At 53.5% G+C, this 23,426-nt stretch overlaps 1 protein-coding gene across 1 annotated transcript in view; it reads left to right on the top strand.

The window, feature by feature from the left end:
• Positions 1-2,954: 2,954 nt before the first annotated feature.
• The window catches only part of POGZ (pogo transposable element derived with ZNF domain), a 29,781-nt gene continuing 9,309 nt past the window's right edge, over positions 2,955-23,426 (top strand). Inside the window, exons 1-8 of the mRNA XM_084276819.1 lie at positions 2,955-3,181; positions 13,272-13,396; positions 18,857-19,032; positions 19,868-19,976; positions 20,819-20,998; positions 21,831-22,037; positions 22,501-22,610; positions 23,016-23,350. Of these exons, the coding sequence (XP_084132945.1) occupies positions 13,273-13,396; positions 18,857-19,032; positions 19,868-19,976; positions 20,819-20,998; positions 21,831-22,037; positions 22,501-22,610; positions 23,016-23,350 (1,241 nt within the window). The 5' untranslated portion in view covers positions 2,955-3,181; position 13,272. The remainder of the gene's footprint in view (positions 3,182-13,271; positions 13,397-18,856; positions 19,033-19,867; positions 19,977-20,818; positions 20,999-21,830; positions 22,038-22,500; positions 22,611-23,015; positions 23,351-23,426) is intronic.

Here is a 23,426-nt window from a genome sequence, read left to right as displayed (position 1 = left end):
TCAGCTCGATCTGCCACTGGAAACAGGAGATGCACGTGACTTCACGGTGTCTTCACGGCGTCTTCACGGCGTTAGCGGCGTTCTTAAAGCTGCTTCTTTCTTTCCAACAGGTTCTAGGGGAGCTTTCTGCTCCCTCAAAGCCTTTACTCATGTTTCTGGGCAGCCCCACGCTCTTTTCTTGAATATTCTGCAGAACTGGGGAAAGTCTGTGCCACCTTGTCCACTCTGAGGGCTGAAATCCGTCCTTCCAAGGAGCTGCTTGGTTATTCTAAGACAGAATCACAGAATCACTAGGTTGGAAAAGACCTTTGAGATCATCAAGTTCAACCATTCCTGAGCATCACCCTGTACGTGCACATACACAGGAGCTTTCTTTTCAGAGCAAGGGTGTTGGGCTCCAGCCTTGCTACCCCTGTGGATTTAGGCACTGCAGGGAATGCTCCCACACTCCCCAACCAGAGAGATTTCCTTCTCTCCTTGCTGGACAGGGCAGAGATGAACACTAACTGGCTGATGGGGACACGATTTAGAGCAGCTGCATTCTCCCTGGCATCACTGTCCTTTGAACCTGGAGTCTGTGGAGCACAGACTGGGTAAAGACAAATCCACCCTGGGGAATCTCTGCAGCTTCTTCTCTAAAGCTTTGCTTTTTACCTCAGGCCTAAGAACCCTTTCGTTCACAGGGAAAGGAGAAGGCAAGTTCAGGATTAGCAGATGAGAATTTTTTTCAGGAGGCAAAGCCATCAGTAGTCATCAGCTGAGAATATGAAACTTCCTTGGTAAATCCTTGTGCTGCTACCGACATCTGAATTCCATTTACAAGCCTCCCATCCCCAGCAACGCTGCTGTGGCTGTTCCCCCTTCATTCAAGGAGAAAAGAATCAAATCACTTTTTATTCTTAACTTCTGCTTCCAGATTATTGGGTTTTTCTTCTGAAAAAACAAGTGAAAATAGCTGTTAGTGCATTAAATAATTAAGAATGACTCCATCCAAGGCAGGGCTGGGAAGCACCATCAGGATACAAGCACATAACTTGCCATAATGATGTTTGTTATTATTATCAGCAGCATAACCACAGAAGAGAACGTGGCCCTTTGTGCTGCGTATGCCTATGATTTATAGGCGACAGATAGACAGTGAAATGAAAACACTCCCCTCCAGCATGAGGTGAAGGAGCCTGGTGCATTGTGTAAACCAGGAAGAACGCCTGGTAACTCCTCAAGACCATCAGAAGGAAATTAATGTGCTTGTTTAACGAACCACAGGGTCATCAATCACGTTGCAGCAACACACGGGAGTCCCAGCGAGGGGGTCCGGTGGGGAAGCACGCTGCTTCCCCCAGCCCCCAGAGTGGTTTAAGAGTAAATAAAAGAACATTTTGAAGAGGTGAATGTCAACAGGGTTGTAAAATGTGCCTTCCTATCCTTGTCCAAGAGGAGTGTTAGTGAACAACATGCATCACCCCTTTGAACCGGGCTGCCTCCCTCACTCGGGCTGCACCCTGTGCAGTGAGAGGCTCTCACTCTCTGTCCCTCATCCCTAGATTATTCACAAGCAGAAGTTCATTGTTAAAGGCACGATGGCAGGAAGAAGTTCATGATTAAAGATCTAAGGCATTGGCAGTTCTGCTGGGGAGAAACGCGGCCGCTGATGACACACGCTGGCTTCACAGCGTGGGGGATGCTGCTGGCACCGACCCAGCCGTGCACTTCAGCCAGCTCAAGCATCCCTGGCCTGGCTGGGATTGCTCACAGATCCTGTGCACACGTGGGGTTAGGTAGAGGCTCAGCACAGCCTGCACATGTGGGTGGACAGCTCCCGGCTGCCCTGCCCTGTCCAGGAAACCTCCACAGATGCTCTGGGGATGTCAATCCTCAGCCTGCCTCACCAAAGCATCCCTGAGGGGAGGGAACCGGGGCCAGCTTCTGGTGGGAGCCTCCCAGAAGGGGCGTAAGCAGTAGAGATTCGGGACAGGTGCATCAAAAAAGGCCTCTTGAGCTCTTTCAGACCTTGGAATTCCCTTTCACAGCGACAGGTCATGTCATTCCTTCGGAGATGCAGCCGTGGGGACACGCTGGAGGGGGTGTGCACGGATGGAGGGTGGGTTCCAGCCCCTGTCACTTCTCCTCGCCTCCTCTGAGGACTCAGAGGTGAAGCAAAAGGGGGTGGGGGGGGGGCTCCACTCTGGCAGGCCCAAGGTTGGGACATCCAGACCTTCTTACAGCCTCAGGAACGCCATGACCGCTACAGCACCGAGTCCTCAGCGCACTGCCAGGCCCTGAGGCGCCGGGGAGTGGGGGGGCGGGGAAGGTTCCAAGAGACCCCAGGAGCGCAGGTAAAACCCCCACCGGCTGCGGGGAGGGGGATTCCGGCCGGAGACGCTTCGCTCGGTGCTGGCGGGACGGGCCCGGCGCCTCAGAGAGATGCCGGGGGGTCCCCCCCCCCCTCACCTCCAGCCCGCCTGAGGAGATGGCGGCGAGGGGCCTCCAGCGGGGGCCGGGGCGGGTCTTGGGGGCGCCCCCGAGGGACCCTCCCTGACCCCGCAGCCAGAGACGGGCCCGGGGGTGAGGATGAGGATGATGCTGGGGAGGGAGGGAAGGAGGAAGGTGGGGGGGGGGGTCCCGGTACCCCCGTCCCGCCCCGTTTGCGCCTCAGACAAACTTCGCTCGGAGGCGGCAGCGGCGGCTTGCGAGGGGGGAGTGACGTCACCGCGCCGCCCGCCAATCCCCGCGCCTTTCCGCGGGCCAGAAGGAAATGACGTCACCGTATCCCTCCGCCGGCCAGGTCCCCTTTTTGTGTGTGTATGTGTGAGTGTGTCTGCGGGCGCCTCACGCGTGTATCCGCCCGCCCGGGCGCTCTTTTCTCTCTCCCCTCAGGGGGGAGGGGAGAAAGCGGGGTGGGGGGGGGCGGGGGAGGGAGAGAGACCCAGGCAGCGCGCGGCGCCGCCCCCCGCGAGAACGTAGCGAGGGAGAGCGGCAACAGGGACCGTCCCTCCTCCTCCTCCTCCTCCCTCCTCCACCACCACCTCCCCCCCCCTCTCCCCGCTCCGCGGCGCGCCCCGGCCCGGGGCCCATGCCACCTGCCCTCCCGCACCGCTCGCCTCGCCCGGGGAGCGGCGGAGCGCGGCGGGGCCGCCTCAGAGCTGAGCGGCGGCGGGAGAGCGCGGCGGCGGTGAGGAAGGTGAGGCGGCGTGAGCCCGTTATGTGAAGGGGAGGGAGGGAGGGGGGAGGGAAGGGGGGGGGGAATGGGGGTGAATGAAGGGGGTGGGGGGGGTGTATTAGCGGCCGTTGGAACCGGTTCGAACCGCCTGGGTCTGGGGGAGAAGAAGGGGGAAGGGGAGGGGGGGAGTGGGGGGGGAGCGGCCGGGCCCGAGCGCGCCGTACACAAAGCGGCGGCGGGAGGAGGGAGAGAGAGAAGAAGAAGAAGAAGGGAGGGAGGGAGGGCTCGGGGCTGCCGAGGCGGGGGACGGGGAGGAGCCGCGGCGGCCGCCGCCGTTCCCGCTGGGCGGCGGAATGCCGCCGCTCACCCGCCCGCCCCGGCGCTGAGGGGAGGCGGAGGGATCCGCGCTCAGACCCCCGCCGGGGGAAGGTTGTGTGTGTGGGGAGGGGGGATACACGACACACACACCGCGGTGAAGCGGTACCGGCAGCTCCCTCCGCTCCCGCCCCCCTCCCCTCCTCTCCTCTCCTCTCCCCTCCCTCCGCCGCACACACAGCACAACCCGGCGCCGAGCGGGGCCTCCCCCCCCCACCCCCCCCCTGCGCCGCCATCCCCGGGGGAGGGGGCGGCCGCCTTTCCCCCCCCCCCCCCCCCCTCCTTCCCCGGCCTGCCTCCCCCTCCTCCCTTTGCCGTGGCTGGTGCTGGGTGGGCGGCCATGTTGGGCACGGGGATTATTTTTCTCTCTCTCTTTTCTTTAGCCGCCACAATGCCCCCGGGGTGGGTTCCGCCTCGGCTGCCCCTTCTCGGGGGGACCTTCACGGGGTGAGGGGACTCCCCCCCCCCCCCCCGCCCCCCGCCCGCCAGCGCTCCCCCTTCACGGAGCCCTTTCTCCTCCCCGCTGCCTGCCCCGCTCTGAGGCCCGGGGAACGGGGCTGGTGGGTCGGCTTGTCCCCTCTGCTCGGCGCCCCTTGTGCTGCCCGCCTCTCCCTCCGGTGTCATCCTCCCCCGGTGACAAGTCCCGGTGGAAGGGGCCGAGTAGGCGTGAAGGGGAAGCCGTTGTTTCCATTTGTTCCTCCTGAGCTGGCAGGCCCGCTCTGTCCCTGTGCCTGCCCCTGACCGAAGCCTTGGATCCCTCACTGCCCTTGGCCTTTCCCCCCCTTCCGACATACCTGCTGGCCTGCCCCATCGCTGGGCCAGCCTTTGAGTTGAGCAGGTCCTTCTGGAGAAGGACTGTGCTCACTGACAGACCCGTGCAGAACACCCCGTGGCTGATTCTTCTGGCTACAGGTACTGAAAACGAGCGGTTCGGTGTTCAGGGTGGGGGGGAAAAGGTGTTTGCCTGGCTCCTCCCAGCGCCTAGGGAACCCCCCCCCCCCATCCTTGGGGTGCTTGCACTGGGGCATCCTTCACTCTGCTCCTTCCCTTGGCTGGGATGCGGCATGAAGCGTGTGTGGAGAGGGAGGAGAGGCACGGAGCCTGCTGCCCAACACCCTCGCGGGGAAACACGCAACACATGACAACACGCACAGCTTTATTTTTATTAACTTGGCAGCAGTTGCAGCTGTCGCCAAGACATACCAAATGGGGCAGGAGCGAGGGATCGGAAGTGGGGGTAGAGGATGGGGAGGGAGGGAGAGGGGGGGGGATCTGTTGCTCCTTTTAGGAAATGCTTCGCAAGGATCTACAAATTGGGTGTCTTTCCCCGCTCTGGTTCTCTGTGTATATTGTCTTATAGAGCTTCAGGTTGCTGCAGTTGTTAATTTTTTACCCTCAGACCTGAAGCCAGGCTTGCTGCATGCACATCTTTGTCTCAGTTGTGTAATTATTATACAGTAAGGCTGCCTGTCCAGAGAGCTGCCTCTCCCATCACCGCTTTAAGCCCTGAGTGCAGGGTTCCGTGAGTGTTGCTTGGGGTTGGTCTTGTGCCTGTGGATATACACAGTTCTGCTGTCTGTGCACAGCAGCATCCCCACAGCCACTTCAACACACAACCTCCAGCCATCCTCGTGCGCGTAGAGACCCTGCAGAAGAACCCCCTTGCAGCAGCGTAGCTGCTGATGCTCCTTGGCCATGGGGAGCTCTGGGGTAGTCACCAGACGTGCCAGAAATCAGGCAGCGCTTTGTTTCCATCGCTCTGCAGTTCAGACTTGAAGGTAGATAACAATCGCTGTAATTGAGTGCATAATAATCTGTTTTAATTAGCTGGCATCGCACACTTCAAAGCCTTTAATAAAACATATAGGGCTCTAAATGATAACACGTGTAGGGAATGTAATGGGCCTTCTGAAGTGACTTCAGGTACCCACTGAAGTCAAGTCAACCACAGCAGGCAGCCCGTGGGACGGAGCTGTTGAACGCCGGCGCTCGGCTTGCGCGGTGTGCCTTTCGCCTTCCCCTCTTCCTTCAGAGGTGTTGCTGGTGATGAGGAGGAATGAAAACACCATCCAGCGTGTATTTTCATCACTCAGATTGTATCAGGTTTGGGCTGTGCCAGTGGGTCATTAAAAGCCACTGGAGAGCATTATCTCTCTTTCAGAGCAGGGTTGCAGCCTGTCTTGACAGTAGAAACCTTTATCATAGGATTGGTGTGGGTGTAGTGTAACCTGGGCAGGGTTCTAGGTCTTGAAAAGTTAAGTTCCTCACACCATGGAGAGGAAGGGAGAGAGTAAGTAACACCCAGCAGCTCTGCCAGGCTGCACCTTCACCTGGGAGGTGTAACGGGGAGACGTGGTCATTGAGAAGGAGGATCTGGACCGGAGCGGTTGGTCACTTCTCTCCTGAAGCCTGCACTGCATCACCTCCTCCAGTTCATATGTGCATCTCAACTACAGACCCTCACTCTCAAGATGTTTAGGTTTTCTTCCCTGGCCTGTCCAGGGGGTGGCTTTGTAGAGAGTGGTGAAGGGAGTGTACGGTGAGTGAGTACTAACAGGTACTTCTGGAAGGGATTGGGGTACTGATGGTGTTGCATCCAGGCTGCAATGACACCTGCAGAGGCAGAGCTAGAGCAACATAAGACCTGCCAGACCCTTGGCAAGAAGGATGAAGACATTTCACCTGCTTGGCGATGGAAATGTCCTCTTCTGGGTTGTAGGCTGGGCACTGCCTGCCCCTGCCTGTGCTCCTGGGTTCGCTGGAGCCAGGATGTGGTTTGCCCTGGGTGGATTTCTTCCTTCCCAGCAAGCCTGCCTGCTGTCCCATGCTGACATCCTTCTGGGAGCTGTTCCAGAGGGTCCCTGTGCAGACACCCCACCACTTGCTCTTCATGTCAGCTCTATCCCTGCCGTGCTGCCCCGTGTAGCATCCTGAGCAAGGGGAAGGACTTGCAGGAGTCGCCCTCTCTGCTAGAACTCGTTAGTCATGGACTTCAGGAAGATGCAAGGCCCATCGTTACGGTTCAGAAGCGGTTTCTTCCTGCTTGGCTCAGCTTCCACACAGTCCCTCATCGCTGAGAGTCGCCTGTTGAGTGTGGGTTCCCCATGGAGTCAGCTGGGACTTTGTTCCTTTGAAAAAGAGAAGGAAAACTAAGAGGTACTGGCGTGTTGGTGAGTGTTAGTGCTTGGACTGTTGGTGAGTGCTAGCGCTTGGACTGTCAGTGCGTGTTCCCTTGGGGTTTACCTTGTACATTCACATGGAGATGCATGTTCTCCTTTGGAAATACCAATAAAGCTTTAGACTGGGACTTGTGGGGGCTTGGTGGTGTTTTGTACGATTGGGATGTCTGGTCTTTAACACAGTGACTCTTCTACCCGTTCTGGGATGGTCAGTGTGAACGTGCTTGTGCCTGGAGCTCCTTCATCCTGCAGCTCCAGGGGAGCCAGAGGTGGGAGCGGAGGCTCCTGGGTCCTGTCCAAACTGCCTGATCCCCACAGGGCTGATGAATTCTACCTCTTTCCATAAAGCACGTGGTGATATTCCTGGCTCTGTAGGTGCCTCTGCCTTGGGTTGTGGTGAGGTTCTGGGCTGTGGTCTTGGTCCCTCCTTGTCTTTCCATCTCCCAGCAGAACTCAGCTCTTTGCTTTACCAAGTCACCTGTGTTCCCTTCTGCCCTGCTCGCGTGCCCGTAGGACTGATTGTGTCACAGATGATTTCACCCAGTAGGCAGAAATGGGGCCACCAGCGGTGCCCTGACAAGGACTGATTTATTTATACTTCTTTTTTTTTTTTTAATTAAAAGCCTTTGAAAGAGAAGCTCCTGTAGCAAGGGCAGCGCAGCCCCATCGTGTGAAGAGCGCTGAGCCGGTCATTAACTTGAAGTCTGTGTGTAGCATGTGTATGTCATCACTCCTCTGCCTCCTGTCACGTAACACCAGGCTGTGACTGAAACTGTAAATACAGAACCACAGCTCTTTGGGGATCCCTCAGGGACACACAGCTGCCTGGCTCTGCAGCTGTCAGGGAGGACCTGCCAGCCACAGGTGCTGGGGGAGGAGGGAGCGCTGGGGACCGGTGCTCTCCCCTCGCATCACCCAGTCGGTGAGCTGGTGGAGGTAGCAGAGCCTTTTGTCTCATTTTGGGGAGAGGCAGCTGCCTGCCTGGTTATTGGGATGGTTTGGAGGATGGGAAGAGCCAGTGATGGCTTAAACCAGAGGACAGAGTTCTGTCCTTTCAGCCTGCTTCTCTCTTGGGAGGATAACACCAGCCTGGAGGGCTGGTACCCGATACCTCTCCCCACGTCAGAGTGACCCATCCATAGATGCAGCCTGGCTTTGGGTTCCCAATTTCAGCTGAAATAAGGGAGAATTTTTTACCTGTGTGTGGTGCAGTGAGGTGGAGGAGAAGAGAAAAGGATTTCTCCTGCTCCTGTGATGTGGTATCAGGGTGTATGCAAATAAACCATCTCTCTGGTTGTGTCCCCCCGGTGATGGTGGTCTCATGGCTCAGAGGGTGCAATGGGGTGGCCTTTGCCACCAGAGTTTAATGGCTGTTGGCTTTTTCCTGTGTGAACCATGTCAAAAACTCAAGGGTCTGTGTCTTGCAGTGGTGCCAGGTACCTGTGGAAGGCCAATAAATACACGTTGGCTCTTCCCCTGAAGGTCCTCTCCCGCTTCCCAGCCAAAGGGAAGAGAAAACACCTTTCCATCTGAAGGGCTTTCTCTTTCCCCTGTGCTTAGAACACTTTGTGATGATGATGATTGGGGTGGGTTTTTTTGTTATCTTTTTTTTTTCTTCTTGGCATCCCTATATTTCCCAACCCCAGCATCTGCCAGCGATGCGCTGAAAAGCTAAATGTAGAGTATTTATCATTGGGATTAATCATTTTATTGAGCAAAGGCTTCTTACATACAAAAATATTCGAGATCAAAGCTTTGAAAAACAAAGCTGTTACATGAGAGAGGAGAGGAGACATTTTCTGAGTGGAGCTGCTCCGAACAGATGAAATACTGTGCTCACAGTGTAAGTTGGTGTCAAAAGAAGCTTGTAGCTACAGTCTCCGCAGCGTTTTGTCTTTGCATCTTCTGAATAATTATGAGCAGTGGGGTGATTTTATTTATTTCTCCTTCCAGCGTGTGCAGAGACTTTCTCTCTAGTTCCTGGGCAGACATATGCCCGTGCTTTAATTAATAGAGCAGGTTATTTATCCCAGCTATTTATAGCCTGCCCATCGCTGCGGCGTTAGGGCACTCTTACTTGTCTGGTAACGTGATTCCAGACAAGCAGTTGCTGTTGGGAGCCTCCCTGGGTCCCCAGCCCACAGGAGCTTTGTCCTAGGAGCTGCACAGGGGTTTGTTTTTTTTTTTTTCTAGATGTTTCTGCAAAGGGTGAGTATTGGAGATGATGAAGATGTGGTTATTGATCAGCTGGGGTGGTTACACGCTCGTGGCCTCGGCTTGTGTCTGGTATCAGCTTTGCTTGGCTTCACTCAGGCCTTGCAATTAAGAAAAGTTGATGTTAATGGGCAGAGGAAATAAATGAAAGGCTCATGGAGTCTTGCTTTCCTCTGGGAGCAGTCCTGTCCTGAACCTGAGCCCAAGCTGCACTCCTGGGGGTCTCTTTTCGTTACCACTGGTGATTCAGAAATGACTTTGGCCCCTTTTTTCTTTTTGCCCCCCTCCCTTTTTATGTTTTAACAGAAGAGGAGGGAGTTTGAGTTGTGCTCAGTGAGGGCTGGGCACCTTGAGCTGTGTTTCTAAGCCACGAAGGGGCTCTGGCAAGCTCCTTCCTTCCCCTGAGCTCCATGTCCCACCTTTGAGAGAAGGTTAATAAACCTTTTCAGGCAGCGCAGGAGCCGGTCACGTCTGTGGTGATGGGTGCTGTGAGGAGCATCAGCTCCCATGCTCCATGCCAGACACTCTGGTGTCTAAGTCTGTATCCTCAGAACACTCTTTAGTTTTTAAAATACAGTAATTCAGTTGTATTTGACCAGTGAGAGACTTGGGCTTGTGCTGTTGGGCTTCTTCAGTCAATTACTTTTCCCCCCCTTGATTTCAAGATGTTTTGCTGATAGACACGTGTTTCTGTGAGAAGTTCCACGGGCCTTTTCACACACCCACTCTGAGCAGCGTTTCTGGGCAGGGATTTGGACGTGTGGAGTTGGGTAATTGGGTTTGAGCTGTGTTTATTAGTGATGTTTGAAGCGTTCAGCGAGGCAGTGAACTGTTCTGGGAGCGTTTTAATTGCTTCCCATAGCAAAACCCTCACCCCCAGCAACTGCAGAACACTTGCTGGTTCCCAGCAGTGCTGAAATACCCAGTGATCCACGTGTAGCTCATGAGTTGGACTCTGCTGTAGAGAAATGGAGCCTCATGTGTCTGTGGTTGGATGTTTTAACACCCTTGCCTCCCAATATCACCCACACTACCTCATCCTGGCCTGTGTTCCCAGGGCATCCAACATGGGATGTGTCACCAGCTCCCTGGGCAGCCTCTTGCTGTGCATCATCTTCATTCCTAGAAGGCTTTTTGCTTTCTAAGTGGGAATCTGCTGTTCCTCAGGTTTGAGCCCTTGGGTTCTCGTTCCCATCGCAGAGACCACTTCCACTTTGCAGTAGTCCCTGTGGTGATCTCTGGCTCGAGCAGCTGGGGTTGTGCTGCCTCTTCTCTGGACTCTGGCTTAGGTCTGCCTGGGAATTAACTCCAGGCAGCATTAGAGCACGCAGAGCACGACCTCCTCACTAGGCAGGAGGAACCCTTTAACGTCCCTTTGCTGATAAGGCACCAGTGGATCCCCTGGCCAGCCTGAGAAGTTCCTGAGAGCACGCTTTTGAGGTTAAAAATTGACTGGAAAGGACTTGGAACAGTGAGGAAAGAAATGATCCCTGCCTGTGAACATCTGTCTCTGCTCAGGGAAACAGGATTCTTTATGCTCCTCTGTGAAATCACGATACTGGATAGTCTTTCTCTGCCAAGGGTGCTTCCTGATAGCTGAACGAGCCCAGGAACACCCTCAGTTTGAGCAGCTTATTTAGGACCATCCCCCCAAATCCCCTGAGGGACTGCAAGAGGTGGTCTCACTGGGACTAAGGAGTTGAGTTGGGCTTGGGGGATGGCTTTGTCATCTTCTAAAGGAAGAGCAAATCCAATTTCATGGAGGCCAACAGTGAGAAATGGTAGAGAAATGTTTTCATGAGTCTGCTGTGGAGATACACAGAGTTGTGAGGTGTGGGCAAGAAGAGTGGTGCAACAGGCTTCCTTTAAACATTACCTTATTCTTCACTGAGTCTTGCTGTGCTTCAGCAGCGTAACGGGGAAGTGAGAATTACTGGTGTTGGTGCAGTTAAGCATAAAACCAGAGTGAGTGTTTGGTGGTAAAACACCCCTCACACGATGGCAGCATCGCGGAACAGCTCTGTGAGGGCTCTTGAGACAAGTACAGGGCAGAGGAATGAGAGTCCAGGAGGGGAAAGCAGCAAACATGTGGCTTTAAAAGAGAGCGCTGGAGCTTGGTGAAGGTCAACAGGTTCTTGGGATTGAGGTTTTTTGAGGCTTTCCTGGCTCAGACCCTTCAGTGTTTCTTCAGACAGGGGTTTGGCTTCATGTTGTGTCTCAGGAAGCCCCAGTGATGGTGCTCCTGCATTTTCCAGCCAGTGTGGCACAGCAGAAAACACCAATGAACAGGTTGTGTCCACAGAACGTGTCCACAATCTGGGCTCTTTCCTCTTGGAAGTCCTCACATGAGGCTGACTTAGACACTGGAGCTCAGAGCAGGTTGAGCACTTGCTTGGCCAGGGTTGCCACTGTTGGGATAAGACACAGCTTAACGATACAAGGCTTACAGTTTAATTGCTCTGTGGTTACTTAATCCAGCTTATATTTTAAAGCTATGTCTCTTCTGATTTTCCAGCAGTGAGCTAATAAATGTTACTCTGCCTTCCAGCCTTCTGCTCATCGCTGTGCTCAGTGGCTCTGCAAACCACAGGCTGTCAGCACGGGAGTTGGATCGTTTTCCTGCCTGTCCCCTGTTAGGAGCTGTTTATTTTGGCCAGTCTGTCTCTGAAGGTTTCTCATCAGAGTTTTATGGCCATCAAATGGTAGCAGGGATGACAAAACACAATCGTTAACAGCCTCCTTTCCCCTCAAATACAATCAAGAAGAGCCAGGTCCCTCCTGGACAGCTTGATTCCTCTTCACTTACCCTACAGAGCTGCCACTTGTTCTGCTCACCAGCCTTTCCAGGGTTGATAGTAGGGGGAAAGAATTGATGCTTTTCTACTCTAACCCAGGTGGGAAACTGAGAAATTGGGGGTTTGTGCTGTCTTGTTTCCCAGAACAACCCTTATCTCCCTTAAAAAAGCAATAGAGGTTGAAGTGAAGTGTAGAAGCAGCCAAGTCCTGGAGTGATGTGAAGCCGGGTCTGGGGGAAACTCCTCACAGCAGCCTGTTGCTTGTTGCTGTGCACGTGGCTGCTGAGCCCACCTCTGTGACAGTAGTGGGAGCTAGGAGGACCTTGGGGCAGCTCTGCCACCTTCTGAGCCCTCCCATGGGACACTTGAGACTCTGGATGGTTGTTAAATCATCCTGGGTTTCCTTCTGGCCGCTCTGAACGTCGAGTGGAGCTCTGAACACATCCAGATGTGTCTGTTGGTGAGGTCTGGCTCAGATGCAGCCCCAGGAGAACGTTCTTGACTCTGGTTGTGGGCAGATCCCTGAAAACTCGTGGGGGGGGGGGGTGTGCAGCAGTGCTCAGGAAGGCAAACAAAGTGAGGAGGGGTGTAAACAGTGGAGCAAAGAGCAGCGCTGGGAACTGCAGCATTAGAGCAGCGTGGCATTAGCAGCAACTGTGGACTTGCCTTTGTTCCTGCTTACAAAGAGGTGATGGAGAGAGAAGTCCTGGGGATTGGTGGCAAAAATAGGAGAGACTTATTCCTGGGGAGAGATGTGAGGGGCTGGGCTTGTCTGCTCTGCCTTCCCTCTAAACAAACAGGGTGATGGTTGTGTGAGTAAAGCAAGTTAGATGGGGTGCTTTATTCCTGAGATGAAGAGTGTATCTGCTTGAGTTGAGAGATGATAACTGTGCATCTAACAGCAGGAAATCCCTTCACTTTTCCCTCTTTGAACTGGTTCCCAGTTGCCTGTCGTGTTCCCTGCTCCAGGGAAGAGCGGGGGGGGGTCTGGGGATACAGGGGTTTGGGGTGAGGGGCTGGCTGAGGTTGGCTCAGGGCTGTTCACACGTTTCTCTGCTCCTTTGAGCTGGGATATTCAATCTCCATCATGTGTGTTGGCAGGAATCCTGGAGTGCTCAAAACCACAAACAGAGCAGAAAACACAGTTCATCCTCCTGTATTTAAAGGGCCTGGAGTTATGAGGGGGGGTTGACTTCTGATATCAGAGCTGTTGGGTTGGCTTTCTTACACAGAAGAGGCAAACCCAGTGCAATTTCAGGTTGAACCTAGTGGTTTTCAGCCCTGACTTCACAGATTGATCTGGAAAGGAAACCTGGCCTATTAAAGTAGGACACAGAGTCAGCTCTGTAACCAGAGAAGTACAAAAGGACCTGAACATGCACAACTCAATTTCATAATTGCTTTGTGTTGGGTTTTGGTTTTTTTTCCTTTGGAACACTGGGAAATACAAACATTGTTCATACTTCTGGCATGAGAATTCAGTGAGGCTTTTGCCACCCAGCAAACCAGAGTTCTTTCCAATAAAGGTTTCTCTTTTCCCTTCTGCAGGATGGCGGACACAGACCTTTTTATGGAATGTGAGGAGGAGGAGCTGGAGCCGTGGCAGAAAATCAGTGATGTGATTGAAGATTCTGTGGTTGAGGATTATAACTCAGTTGATAAAACTGCTACGGGTAATGAACCATTTTAGCCTGGAATTATTCCTGTTCTTGGTGTTCACATTTCAAGGGGACGTCAGGGATTGTTTTTACATCCTGTCCAGTCACTGGGCATATTTAGGAGGTAAAAACCCTGTAACAAACATCAGCTTTTCTAGTTGTGAGTGGAGCTTTTGGGTGCTGGGCAGAGCTGGTGGTGCTGCATGAGGCTGGGTGTCCTGGGAATGAGGAGCTCAGGAGGCAGGGAGCTGATTTTTCTCCAAGAGAGAGAGAGAGTCTTGGCAGGGGTGGCCTGTCTGAGAAATCAGGAGAGTTTGGTGTAGCTCAGCCAAGGTGGTAATCTCTTAAAAGCAGAGAATGGGTAATTTACACAGGTAATGATGCTTTTTCCTCTGCCAAGAGCTTGAGTGTGTGGCAGTGTTGGGTGGTGAGTAACTCCTGATCCTCCTCACAGTTCTGAAGTGAGCAAGGAAGCCGGGTGTTGGCTGGGTGAGTTGTGTTCCCTGCCACTTCCCTTCCACAGCCAAACTGGTGAGATTCAAACTGGTGTATTACTGATGTAACCCATGCCTTGGTGCAATCTGTTGCAGTTGGTTGGTTTGGTTCTTGGGTCAGAGGCTGTCAGTACCCAAGAATGAGGATTTGGGCTTGTGAAAAGCAATAGATGCCAGAGGGAAGGAGTTCTGTCCTTTCAGACCCTGGCTGATCCTTTAATTTGTAGCAGAACCCTGACTGGATAAAGACACAAGGATGGTGCTTTCTGGTGCTTGATGCCAACAGTGAGTTGGGCCATCGCAGGTACCTGCCTGTCTTACACACACTGAACCCTGGTGATGAGCCTTTCACAACAGGGAGTACCTGGAGCAGGGCTAGGACAAGGAGTCCTTTGATTCCCTGTGCCCTTGGTCCTTGCCACACACTTGAGTCTGGTACATAGGAAAGCAGAACTCTTAAGTCATAGGTGTGGCAGAGGGTTTAGGTTGGGCTTTTTTTTGGCCATTTCAATTACCTTTTTCCTGGTCAAGATCCAGCAAAGCACCAGCTCAACATCTGGAATGGAGCTGAGCCTACATCTGGTTGTAGCCCAGGGTGACTGATGATGGTCTGGCACTGCTGGCTGCCACGATCCTAAACTCACCCTCACGTGAGGCTCTGTGGGAGCACTCCTGGTAGCCAGAGCTGCCAGCTCCTCAGCAGTAGCTGTTCACACAACCTATGGCTAAGACACACTGCTTGTGGAAGTGCACTCAGGCCTTGGGAAGGCTTCTGGGTAGCTGGAGGTGAGTGGAATTGGGCTGTCCCTGCTTAGGAACAGGTACACTTCTGCTGCCTGCTCTCACCTGCCTCCTCTGGCCTTCCTGCCTGGGGGGGGGATTTAGGTGGAGCTTACTTTGAGTAGTGCTTAGAGAGTCGAGGTGGAGGGGTGTTTGGGAGGAGACAAAGTGATTCAGCCATGGACAGGTTGGGATGGACACTAAAACTAAGCACGTGGTCCTGGATAAGTTGGGTTTCCCCAGCAGCAGGAGCTGGGTGAGACACGTGGGTGAGTTTGGACAGGGAGTTGTGTCAAGACCTGCAGGGAGAAGCAGCTGGTTTTCCACCATGTGAGAGCAAATCCAGTGTCCTTCTGCATCAGTGGAAACTGCTGTGGGTAGTATTGCCCCCAGGTAAGATACAAACAGAAGGTCCCAACTCCTCAGGGTCACTCTGGTGCACCTACTCACAGGAGTAGGTATGTTCAACCCCTGTGTTGGCTCAGTTCTGAGGTGAATCAGAGCAGTGGTGTGCTTCCTTCAGAGACAGGGTAAGCAGCCTCTCTAACTCAATACACCATATTAAAGTGGGATTGAGGAGCTGGGAAAAGATGCTGAACTCACCTAAAAGTTGTTGCATTGTTCTTAGTAAAATATGACCAGACATAAAAGTAACAAGGAAGATTCTCTGTGTGGTTTGAGACTGGTACCTTTGAGAGTGTCTCAGAAGTACCTTGAACTCCAAATATATTGGCTCTCACTGGGTAACACACTTGTGATGAATATTTCATAGTTTTATGAATGGAAGTAATTTGAGACAGATGTTCCAAAGCAATTACAAGGAATTAATAAAGGCTTGGTGATACCACTCTACTACAATTAGATTAATGGTTTAAAAAAGTGTGGCTGCTAAAAACCAATCTGCTAATAGCATTATGTTTATCAGGAAATTATTTGTGTGCTCATCTGAGGAGTGGAGATGTGCTCCCCAAGGATCTGCTCCTCCAGGAGATTCCCTGAGCCCTGAGAAGGGGTGGGGTTTTGTGGGAATCTCCCCTGGAGAGCCCTGGTCATGTCTGGAGTTGGAAGGGATCGTGCAGGGTTCCACAGTCTGAGAAACTCTCCCCTTTGCTCCTTTCCTTGCTGTTTGCTCATTAGTCTGCAGGGTGAGAGCCACGGAGACTGATCCAGAGCTCCATCACCTGACGTGAAGCAGTGGGGAGGAAGGTTGGAGAGGGGGAGGAACTGTGCTCGTTTTGCCTTCCTCTCTCTCAATCCCCTGCTGCAGAGCCTGATGCTCAGCATTCCCTGTGCTGGAGAGCAGCAGAGGTTTGGGAGGATCTCTGTAGGCTGGCTAGAGCCAGGCTTGTGCTTCCCTGGGTGACTGTGGTGCAGCTCAGAGGTACACAGAACCCTTCTCCTAAGGTTCCTCACAGGCTCCCTTTCCCTCAAGAGCTGGTGGTGTGTTTCTGGACATTAGTCCCTCTGCTGTGTGCTGGAGGAATGGGATTGTAGCTCCTCTGTGCTGCTGCTTTTAACTCAGTTACTGGGAGCTGTTGGGAACGAATCCCTTCTGGTTTTACTCCATGGGTAAAACACAAGAGGGGCAGGGATGTCGCTCACTGTGACCTCAGCTTCCACTTCCCCTAGTCCTGCTGCTTCTGTGTATCTCTTGTAGGATGTCACCTAGTCACCAGTCACTGCTGGGGAGTGCCTGGAGGGGGGAGTGTGGCTTGCTGGGCTGCCTGCTCGTGCAGGGATCACCTGCTGGACTTGGCATCTTCAGCCACCCAGGAGCCACACCGGGTTTGTCCCTTTCCCCTGCTATGGGGTAATGTGTTGGGATCCCCTCCTGCCACACACCCAGGCCTGTGTCAGGAGTGTTTGGGGAATTCCTGAGGTGCTGCTCAGACTGAGAGCTGTTGAGGAAACCCCAGCAGTGAGGGGGGATGTGTTGGTGTGCTGTGGAAGAGAGACAGGAGGGAAACAGCCTTCTCAGCCTCAGGGCACACTCACCTTCTGAACAGTGGAGACCTGGCAGCTGGGTCAGGGGAAGCATTGGACACTGAGTGCTGAGCCTTGTGGTCAGGGCTGTGTGTTTTGGGGGTGTGGGGGGGCTGTGCCTTCCTGGTGTGCTGGAGTGGGATGGGTGCTGTGTGAGGTGGGAGTGCTGCGTGTCCCGGTCGCTGTCACCCTCGCTGAGCAGTGGGTCTTCAAACACTTTGGATGGATGCTGTTAGCTGAGAGGAGCACTTGGGTTTGCTTATCTCAGGAGTGCTTCAGGCTCTGTGGGGGAGTAAATCCTCCTCTTGAGCGTGCTGATGCAGCAGAGGACAGCTTGGCCCATTAGCTTCAGGCCTGGCCCAAGCCAACTCCTTCAGCCCAAAGCGTGGCCTTTCCCCCTTCCCCAGTGCTGTATTCATCAAGCTGCTTCCAGCTCGTGTGACACGACTTGGACTTGCAGGGGAATCCTGTCTGGCTTGAGGCCAGGGAGGATTTTTGAGTGGCAAAGTGCCACAGGGACATCTGTCACCTCTTCGGTCCCTGCAGTCTCTGCTGGCCCAGTGACTGAGGGTCACATCCCAGTTGAAGTTGAGCCTGTGTGTCATGCTCATGAAATGAGCCGTGTCTGGAGTGAGCCCAGCTTCCAGCAATCTGTTCTGTGTGCTCGTGGCTGTCGTCTTGCCTCTTGTTTTACATTAATTAACAAGACTTACAAGCCAGGGCTGAGAGAGCCCCGTTCAACCCATCCCTTCTCCCAGCACTCATTTAGTTGCATGTTGGTTTGGTTGCATGTTGGTTTGGTTTTTTTCCCCCTCTAGGATGTAATTCCCTTCTGAGCAACCCAGGAAACCTCTCCTTTTCCCAAATAACAGCATCTGTGGTGGTAAATGCTGAACTTCCAAGGTTAGCAGTTCAGAAGGCCGTGGGGTCCCTCTCACCAGCAGGCAGAGGGAGAGCACTGGGTAACTGGCAGGGGCACTGGGATGTTGGCCATCCAGGCTCTGCACCTTGGGCAGAGCCTCATCACAGAGGTTCTCAGCAGCTCATCTCTCAGCAACCAGTCAGTAGTAGATCTCCACAGCAAAAATCAGTTGGGGAAGCCCCCCTCTGGGCATGAGGATGGGTCACCGGTGCTGGAGCTGGGTCACCAGCATTGGCAGAGTTGCCTGGAATCAAGTTGCTGCTCTGCAGTGTGCAAGTTACTGTCAAAGGAGCAAATCCTAAAGGAAAAACCAGTGTGAAGGTGCTGAAGCTGGGTGGTTCTCCTGCCCCACAGAGCTCAGGCACAGCTCTCAGCTGACCCATCGTGTCCCGCGGCGCCGCAGTAACCTGGTTGGGTGTAATTAGGTGAACACACTGTTGTACCCAAGGACTTGTGTGAGGTGATCCATGTCCTGTGTGATGTTATGGGTGTTCAGGGGATAAAACTACCCTCTCTCCCACCTTAACTTTGGTCCAGGCAGGTTGTCTCACTCTTGAATCAAAGGATGAGCACCTTGAGCCATTCTAAGATGTTCTGATGGCACAGGCGGTGTGCTCAGTGTGACTTCGGTGTGATCCAGATGTTTCCAGCCTCTCCTGGTGGGGTTCTTTCCCTTATTTTGTTAGTGCTGAAGCCTGTCTTGCCACTGTATGAAGGTGCAGTCCTATGGTCCCTTCCTATCCAGGAATTCAGGTCATTTCAGGATTGCTGTGACCTCCTGGTCCTGCTTGGTTGACGCCCTCAGCAAACTCCAGCGTCCCTGATGGCCTGTGATGGTTGATGCTGTTCAGAATCTGTCAGCAGAGCTCTCCCTCTGGGACAGCTCCTGTGCCAGGGGTCAGAGTGGTTCAGCCTGAGCTTTGCCAGCATCTGCCAAGAGGTGAATTCTTCCCTCCTGGTTAATGAGGCCAGAAAAAACACCTCCTTTAGCTGCTGCGCCCGTGCCAGAGGTGTGTAGGAGCCACACTAACCAGTCTCCGTGGCTGCTCAGGGCAAAGAGGGTTGGATACCTGGTTCTTAGGCAGCTTGGAAGATCCTGGCCTGAAGAGGGATATTAAAGTGATATCTAAAAGGGGTGGAGAGCTGCAGGAGCTCATTCAAAGCGTGCTCTGGCCAGCTCACTCAAACCCTGAAGGGTCCAATTGCTGGGGTGAGCGTGTGTGAGAAGCAGCAGCCTTTTTACCTGCCAGTTGTGACTTTGGCTGTGTCTCTTGTCTGTTGGGGTGTCTCTTCCAGCTGGCAATCCTCTCGTCCAGCAAAGTGGGCAGCCACTAATCCTCACCCAGAACCCGACCTCGGGGCTGGGCACGATGGTGACCCAGCCAGTGCTGCGCCCTGTGCAGATCATGCAGAATGCCAATCACGTCACCAGTTCTCCAGTGACCAGCCAGCCCATCTTCATAACAACCCAGGTGAGTGTCCTCCCTGCTGGGTGACCAGCACACACCATCACTTGCTGTCAGAGACTCTGCTCTGTAAGGAAACAAATCTGGTTGGTGCCTGTTCTGGTGGTTCTCCTGCACCTCAGTGGATGTCACACTTGGAGCTGAGATCTGCTGGGGTTTTGTGCTCTAATTGATGTCGGTTCAGAAGCAGCTTTGTTTGGGAGTAGCATGTGTTCCCAGTCACTTTGCAGCTGGATCTTGCTGGAGGAAATTGGCCCAGTTCCACAGCTCAGCAGGGCCCGTGGAGCCAGCACAGGTCTGACGGGGCTTCACGCTGACTCTCGCCTGTAGCCTCCCCAGTAGGACCTGCTGGGGGGTCTCAAGTACTTAACTCCTCCAGTTTATTTTCCTGGGCAGTGTGCAGGTAATTGCTCAGTGGCTCTGAGCCTGGGGAAGCTCTCTCACAGACTGAGTGTGTCTCTGTACTGGAGCTCCTGCTTCTGTTTTAAAATAAAACACTTCACCATTGTCTTTGCACGTTGCAGCTTCTTCCATCTGGGGAAACTGCCTCAGTAGGGCTTTCTGGTTTGGTAAGGACTGGGAGGAAGATGTCTGTAGGGGTTTTGAGAAGGAGACAGAATTCTGAGTGGAGTCACTCTAGCAGATGTCACACGGTGTGAGGAGGGGGCTGTGCTGTGGGGAAGGTGCTGGCTGAGGACAACCTGCCCTCACAGGTCACTTGCTGTGGAGGTGATAATGCTGTGGGCTTGAGGGGGGGGTTAGCTTGGTTGTCTTTTGAAGGTAGGAAGTGTGGAAGTGCTTGGGATGTGCTGGGAATGGTAACGGTGCTGTCTGACCACAGGGCTTTCCCGTGAGGAACGTGCGGCCTGTGCAAAACACCATGAACCAAGTGGGGATTGTTCTGAACGTACAGCAAGGCCAGACAGTCAGACCCATCACCCTCGTCCCAGGTAAGGACTGAGAGGAGCCTCAGCCACTCTCAGGATCCTTTTTAGAGTGCTGAGGATGAAAAGGAAACGTTTGAAAGCTGTGATTCACCTGCAGAGATGAGGAGGGGGGGTTTAGTGACGGAGCAGGTGAGTTTGTCTGTGCCAGTGGCTCTGGTTCTGCTCGTTGCTCTGCAGTGGAGTGCAGAGGAGGAGACATCCAGCTGGAAGCACAGTCTGCCTCAGAGCTCCATATAGTCCAGCCTCAGCCAACTGAATTGCAGGATCCCAGCCCATGACCACCCCTCTTCCTTCCTTCCAAAACCTCCCTGTGCCACTCCAGTGCTCCCTGGCTGCCTGGAAACCAGCCACAACCTGAGGATGGTCCCTGCTGCTCCATCAGAAAGACCCTGCCTTAGGAAAGGGTATCCGTGCTGGTCACCAGTCACCTTTGACTCTCCCCAGACCGAATCTCCAAAGCCTCATATCCCAATTAGTTGCAACTAATTAGCAACTGTAGGATCACCCTTGCCCAGCCCTAAGGCGCCTTCCCACCATTTCCAGTGGGCCTGGTGATTGGGACTGTCACCCCCATGACAATCAGTGGGATTTATCATGAGCTGCTTGGGACTTTTGGAAAACTCCACTTTTAAAGCTGCAGGTCCCATCCTTGCTCTGTCCATGTTGAGTTTCAGTCTGGTTGGGAAGCGAAGCAAAGGTGCTGAACTCCTAAAGCTTCCACTGAAGTGGCTGGGGGGTGTGGGGAGCGTGGCGGTGTCAGCAGATGGGCTGTGCTGGGTTTACAGCACGAGGAATGGAATTCGATGACTTGACCCACCTTGTTTGTTCCTTTGTTTTTCCCCAAGCCCCAGGTACACAGTTTGTTAAACCAACAGTTGGCGTTCCTCAGGTGTTCTCCCAAATGGCCCAGGTGAGACCAGGTACGCCCATGCCGGTCCGACCCACCACCAACACTTTCACTACGGTCATTCCGGCCACGCTCACCATCAGGAGCACTGTACCACAGTCCCAGGCACAACAGCAAAGTAAGTCCACTCCCAGCACCTCCACAACTCCTACTGCAACGCAGCCAACACCACTTGGACAGTTAACTGTGCAGCAGCCAGGGCAGCCCAGTCAAGCTACTAACCCCAAATTAGGTAAGACTCACCATGGAAAAGCGAGGTCGGTAACCGTGTACCGGCTGGAGGCAGGGCTTGAGCCACAGCTCCTGGCTTCTGGGGTCGCCTCTCTGCAGACCCAACACTCCATCCCTTAACCAACCTGGGAAACGAGGAGAATCTTCCCATCATGTCCAGTTTGGTTTGAAAACGAGCTAGATTTTGTTTCATAGAACGTTCTGAGCCTGTCAGGAGTCCCCAAAAGAAAGTGAAAAGTACTCTGTGTTGATCACTTGTGGTTGGTTAAAGGTGAAGCTGAACAGGTGGTGGACACAAGCAGAACTAACTGTATTGTGCTTTTGTTTCCTGAATGTTTTCTGAGTTCATGAGGGAAGTGGTTGCTCAGGAACAGGGACAGTTTAAAACAGCAAAGCATCCTTCCTCACGCAGCGAGTAGTCAGGGTGGTTTTAGCTTTGAGAGGCCATAACGATCCACAGCTGCCTTTAGAGAAGAAACACAAAGAATCTGTGTGACTCCCAGTGTCCTGGGCTGAGCTCACACTTCAGAGTGTGGTCTGGAAGGTTCAGGAAATGTGCTTTCCCAGTCTTGCCAGCCTGTGTGTCCCTGGACAGGATATCTGCCCCTTGTGTTGAGAGTCCCAAGGAGAAGAGCAGGAGGCAAAGCATGCTGTGTGGGGTGGGATTCACCCAGCAGGTGATCCCTCATGAGTGTTCCCTCACTGCCCTTCCCTTCCAGTGAGCATCGCCAGCTTCGTGACCGTGAAGAGACCTGGAGTCACTGGGGAGAACAGCAACGAGGTGGCGAAGCTGGTGAACACCCTGAACACCATCCCTTCGCTGGGCCAGAGCCCCGGCCCGCTCGTGGTGTCCAACAGCAGCCCTGTGCATGGCTCCCAGAGGTCGAGTATTTCAGAGTCCTCCTCCTCGTCATCATCGTTGAAAGGTACCGTCTGTGGCAGCTGCTGCAGCTCCAGGACTCTGCTGAGAACCCAGGGGTTTGTTTTCTGGGGTAGAATGTAAACATCAACCAGTAACCACTGAGGTGCTGTAGCAGGGACAACCCCTTGAAAAGCTTTCCCATTAACTCCCTCACCATCCATACGTTGCTCTCTCCAGCAGCTGTCCCCTGCTCATGGCTATTTGTACATTCCTGTGCAGTCAAGAGTGGTGGTGGGCGTGCTGCCAGCTGGGAAAGGGGCCTGGAATGTTCCACACCAGGAGCCCATGGGACAAACTCCTTGTTTCACTTCCCCAAAGAAAACACCTTCAGGTTTTTGCCTCTTCCAGGCTAGTTAGTGGTTCTAAGTGCAGCTCTTGAAATGAGCCCTGAGTGTGGCTCCAGAAAGATTGCTGAGGTTTAAGGTGAAGTGGGAGGGTTCTAATCTTCTGTGGTTTTCCTGTTCCAGTCAGCTCCTCTCCTATTCCCACCTTTGACTTGCAAGATGGTGGCAGGAAGGTCTGCCCGAGGTGTGATGCTCAGTTTCGAGTCACTGAAGCTTTAAGAGGACACATGTGTGTAAGTAACACGCCTGAGATGAGCAGTTAATGGGTAATTGGGGGGGGGGGTGCAAAGAGGAGCCCTCTTCCCTCAACTGGGGACTTGTGTGGAAAGGAAGGGTCTGATGGGGAGGAAGGGAGAGGGAAAGGAGAGGCCTTGGGAAGCCGTTCCACAGTGTCCCTCGCTGGGTTAGGCAGGGCAGTTTGATGTCCCAATGCTGCCAGGAGATGTGTTTATTTTCTGGGCTTCCTTAGCAGGAAAGGGTGCAAACAGAGAGTTGGGCATTGGCTCTGCATTGCCCTTCTGCAGAGATCCTCTGTCTTGTCTTAGCACTGGTCAGTCTGTGTCTGGTTAGTGGTGTGTAACGAGCTCTTTGGAGATACAGCCTAACACGTAGGGCTTGGATTTGTTTTCTCCTTTCAGTACTGCTGCCCTGAAATGGTTGAATTTATCAAGAAAAGAAAATCTCTAGAATCTGAACCAAATATTCAGTCTGCAAAGCCTCCTTCTCCAGAAAAAACTACGGCTGTTGCTTCACCACCCTCTTCTACCCCCATCCCTGCACTGTCCCCACCTGCTAAAGCTCCTGAGCCAAGTGAAAACGTAGTTGACTCATCCCAAAGTAAGCTCATTATGTTGGTAGATGATTTCTACTATGGCAGAGACGGTGGCAAAGTGAGCCAGCTACTCAACTTCCCCAAGGTTCCAACTTCCTTCAGGTGTCCACACTGCACCAAGAGGCTAAAGAACAACATACGGTAAGACGAAGGCGACGTGCCCCAGGAGCAGTCTGCAGTGGTCCCAAAGCCTCTGTGGTGGGTTGGCCCTGGCTGG

This window comes from Gallinula chloropus (assembly GCF_964237585.1).
Source record: "Gallinula chloropus genome assembly, chromosome: 29".
NCBI classification, from domain to species: domain Eukaryota; kingdom Metazoa; phylum Chordata; class Aves; order Gruiformes; family Rallidae; genus Gallinula; species Gallinula chloropus.
This window is presented reverse-complemented; position numbering and strand designations above follow the sequence as displayed.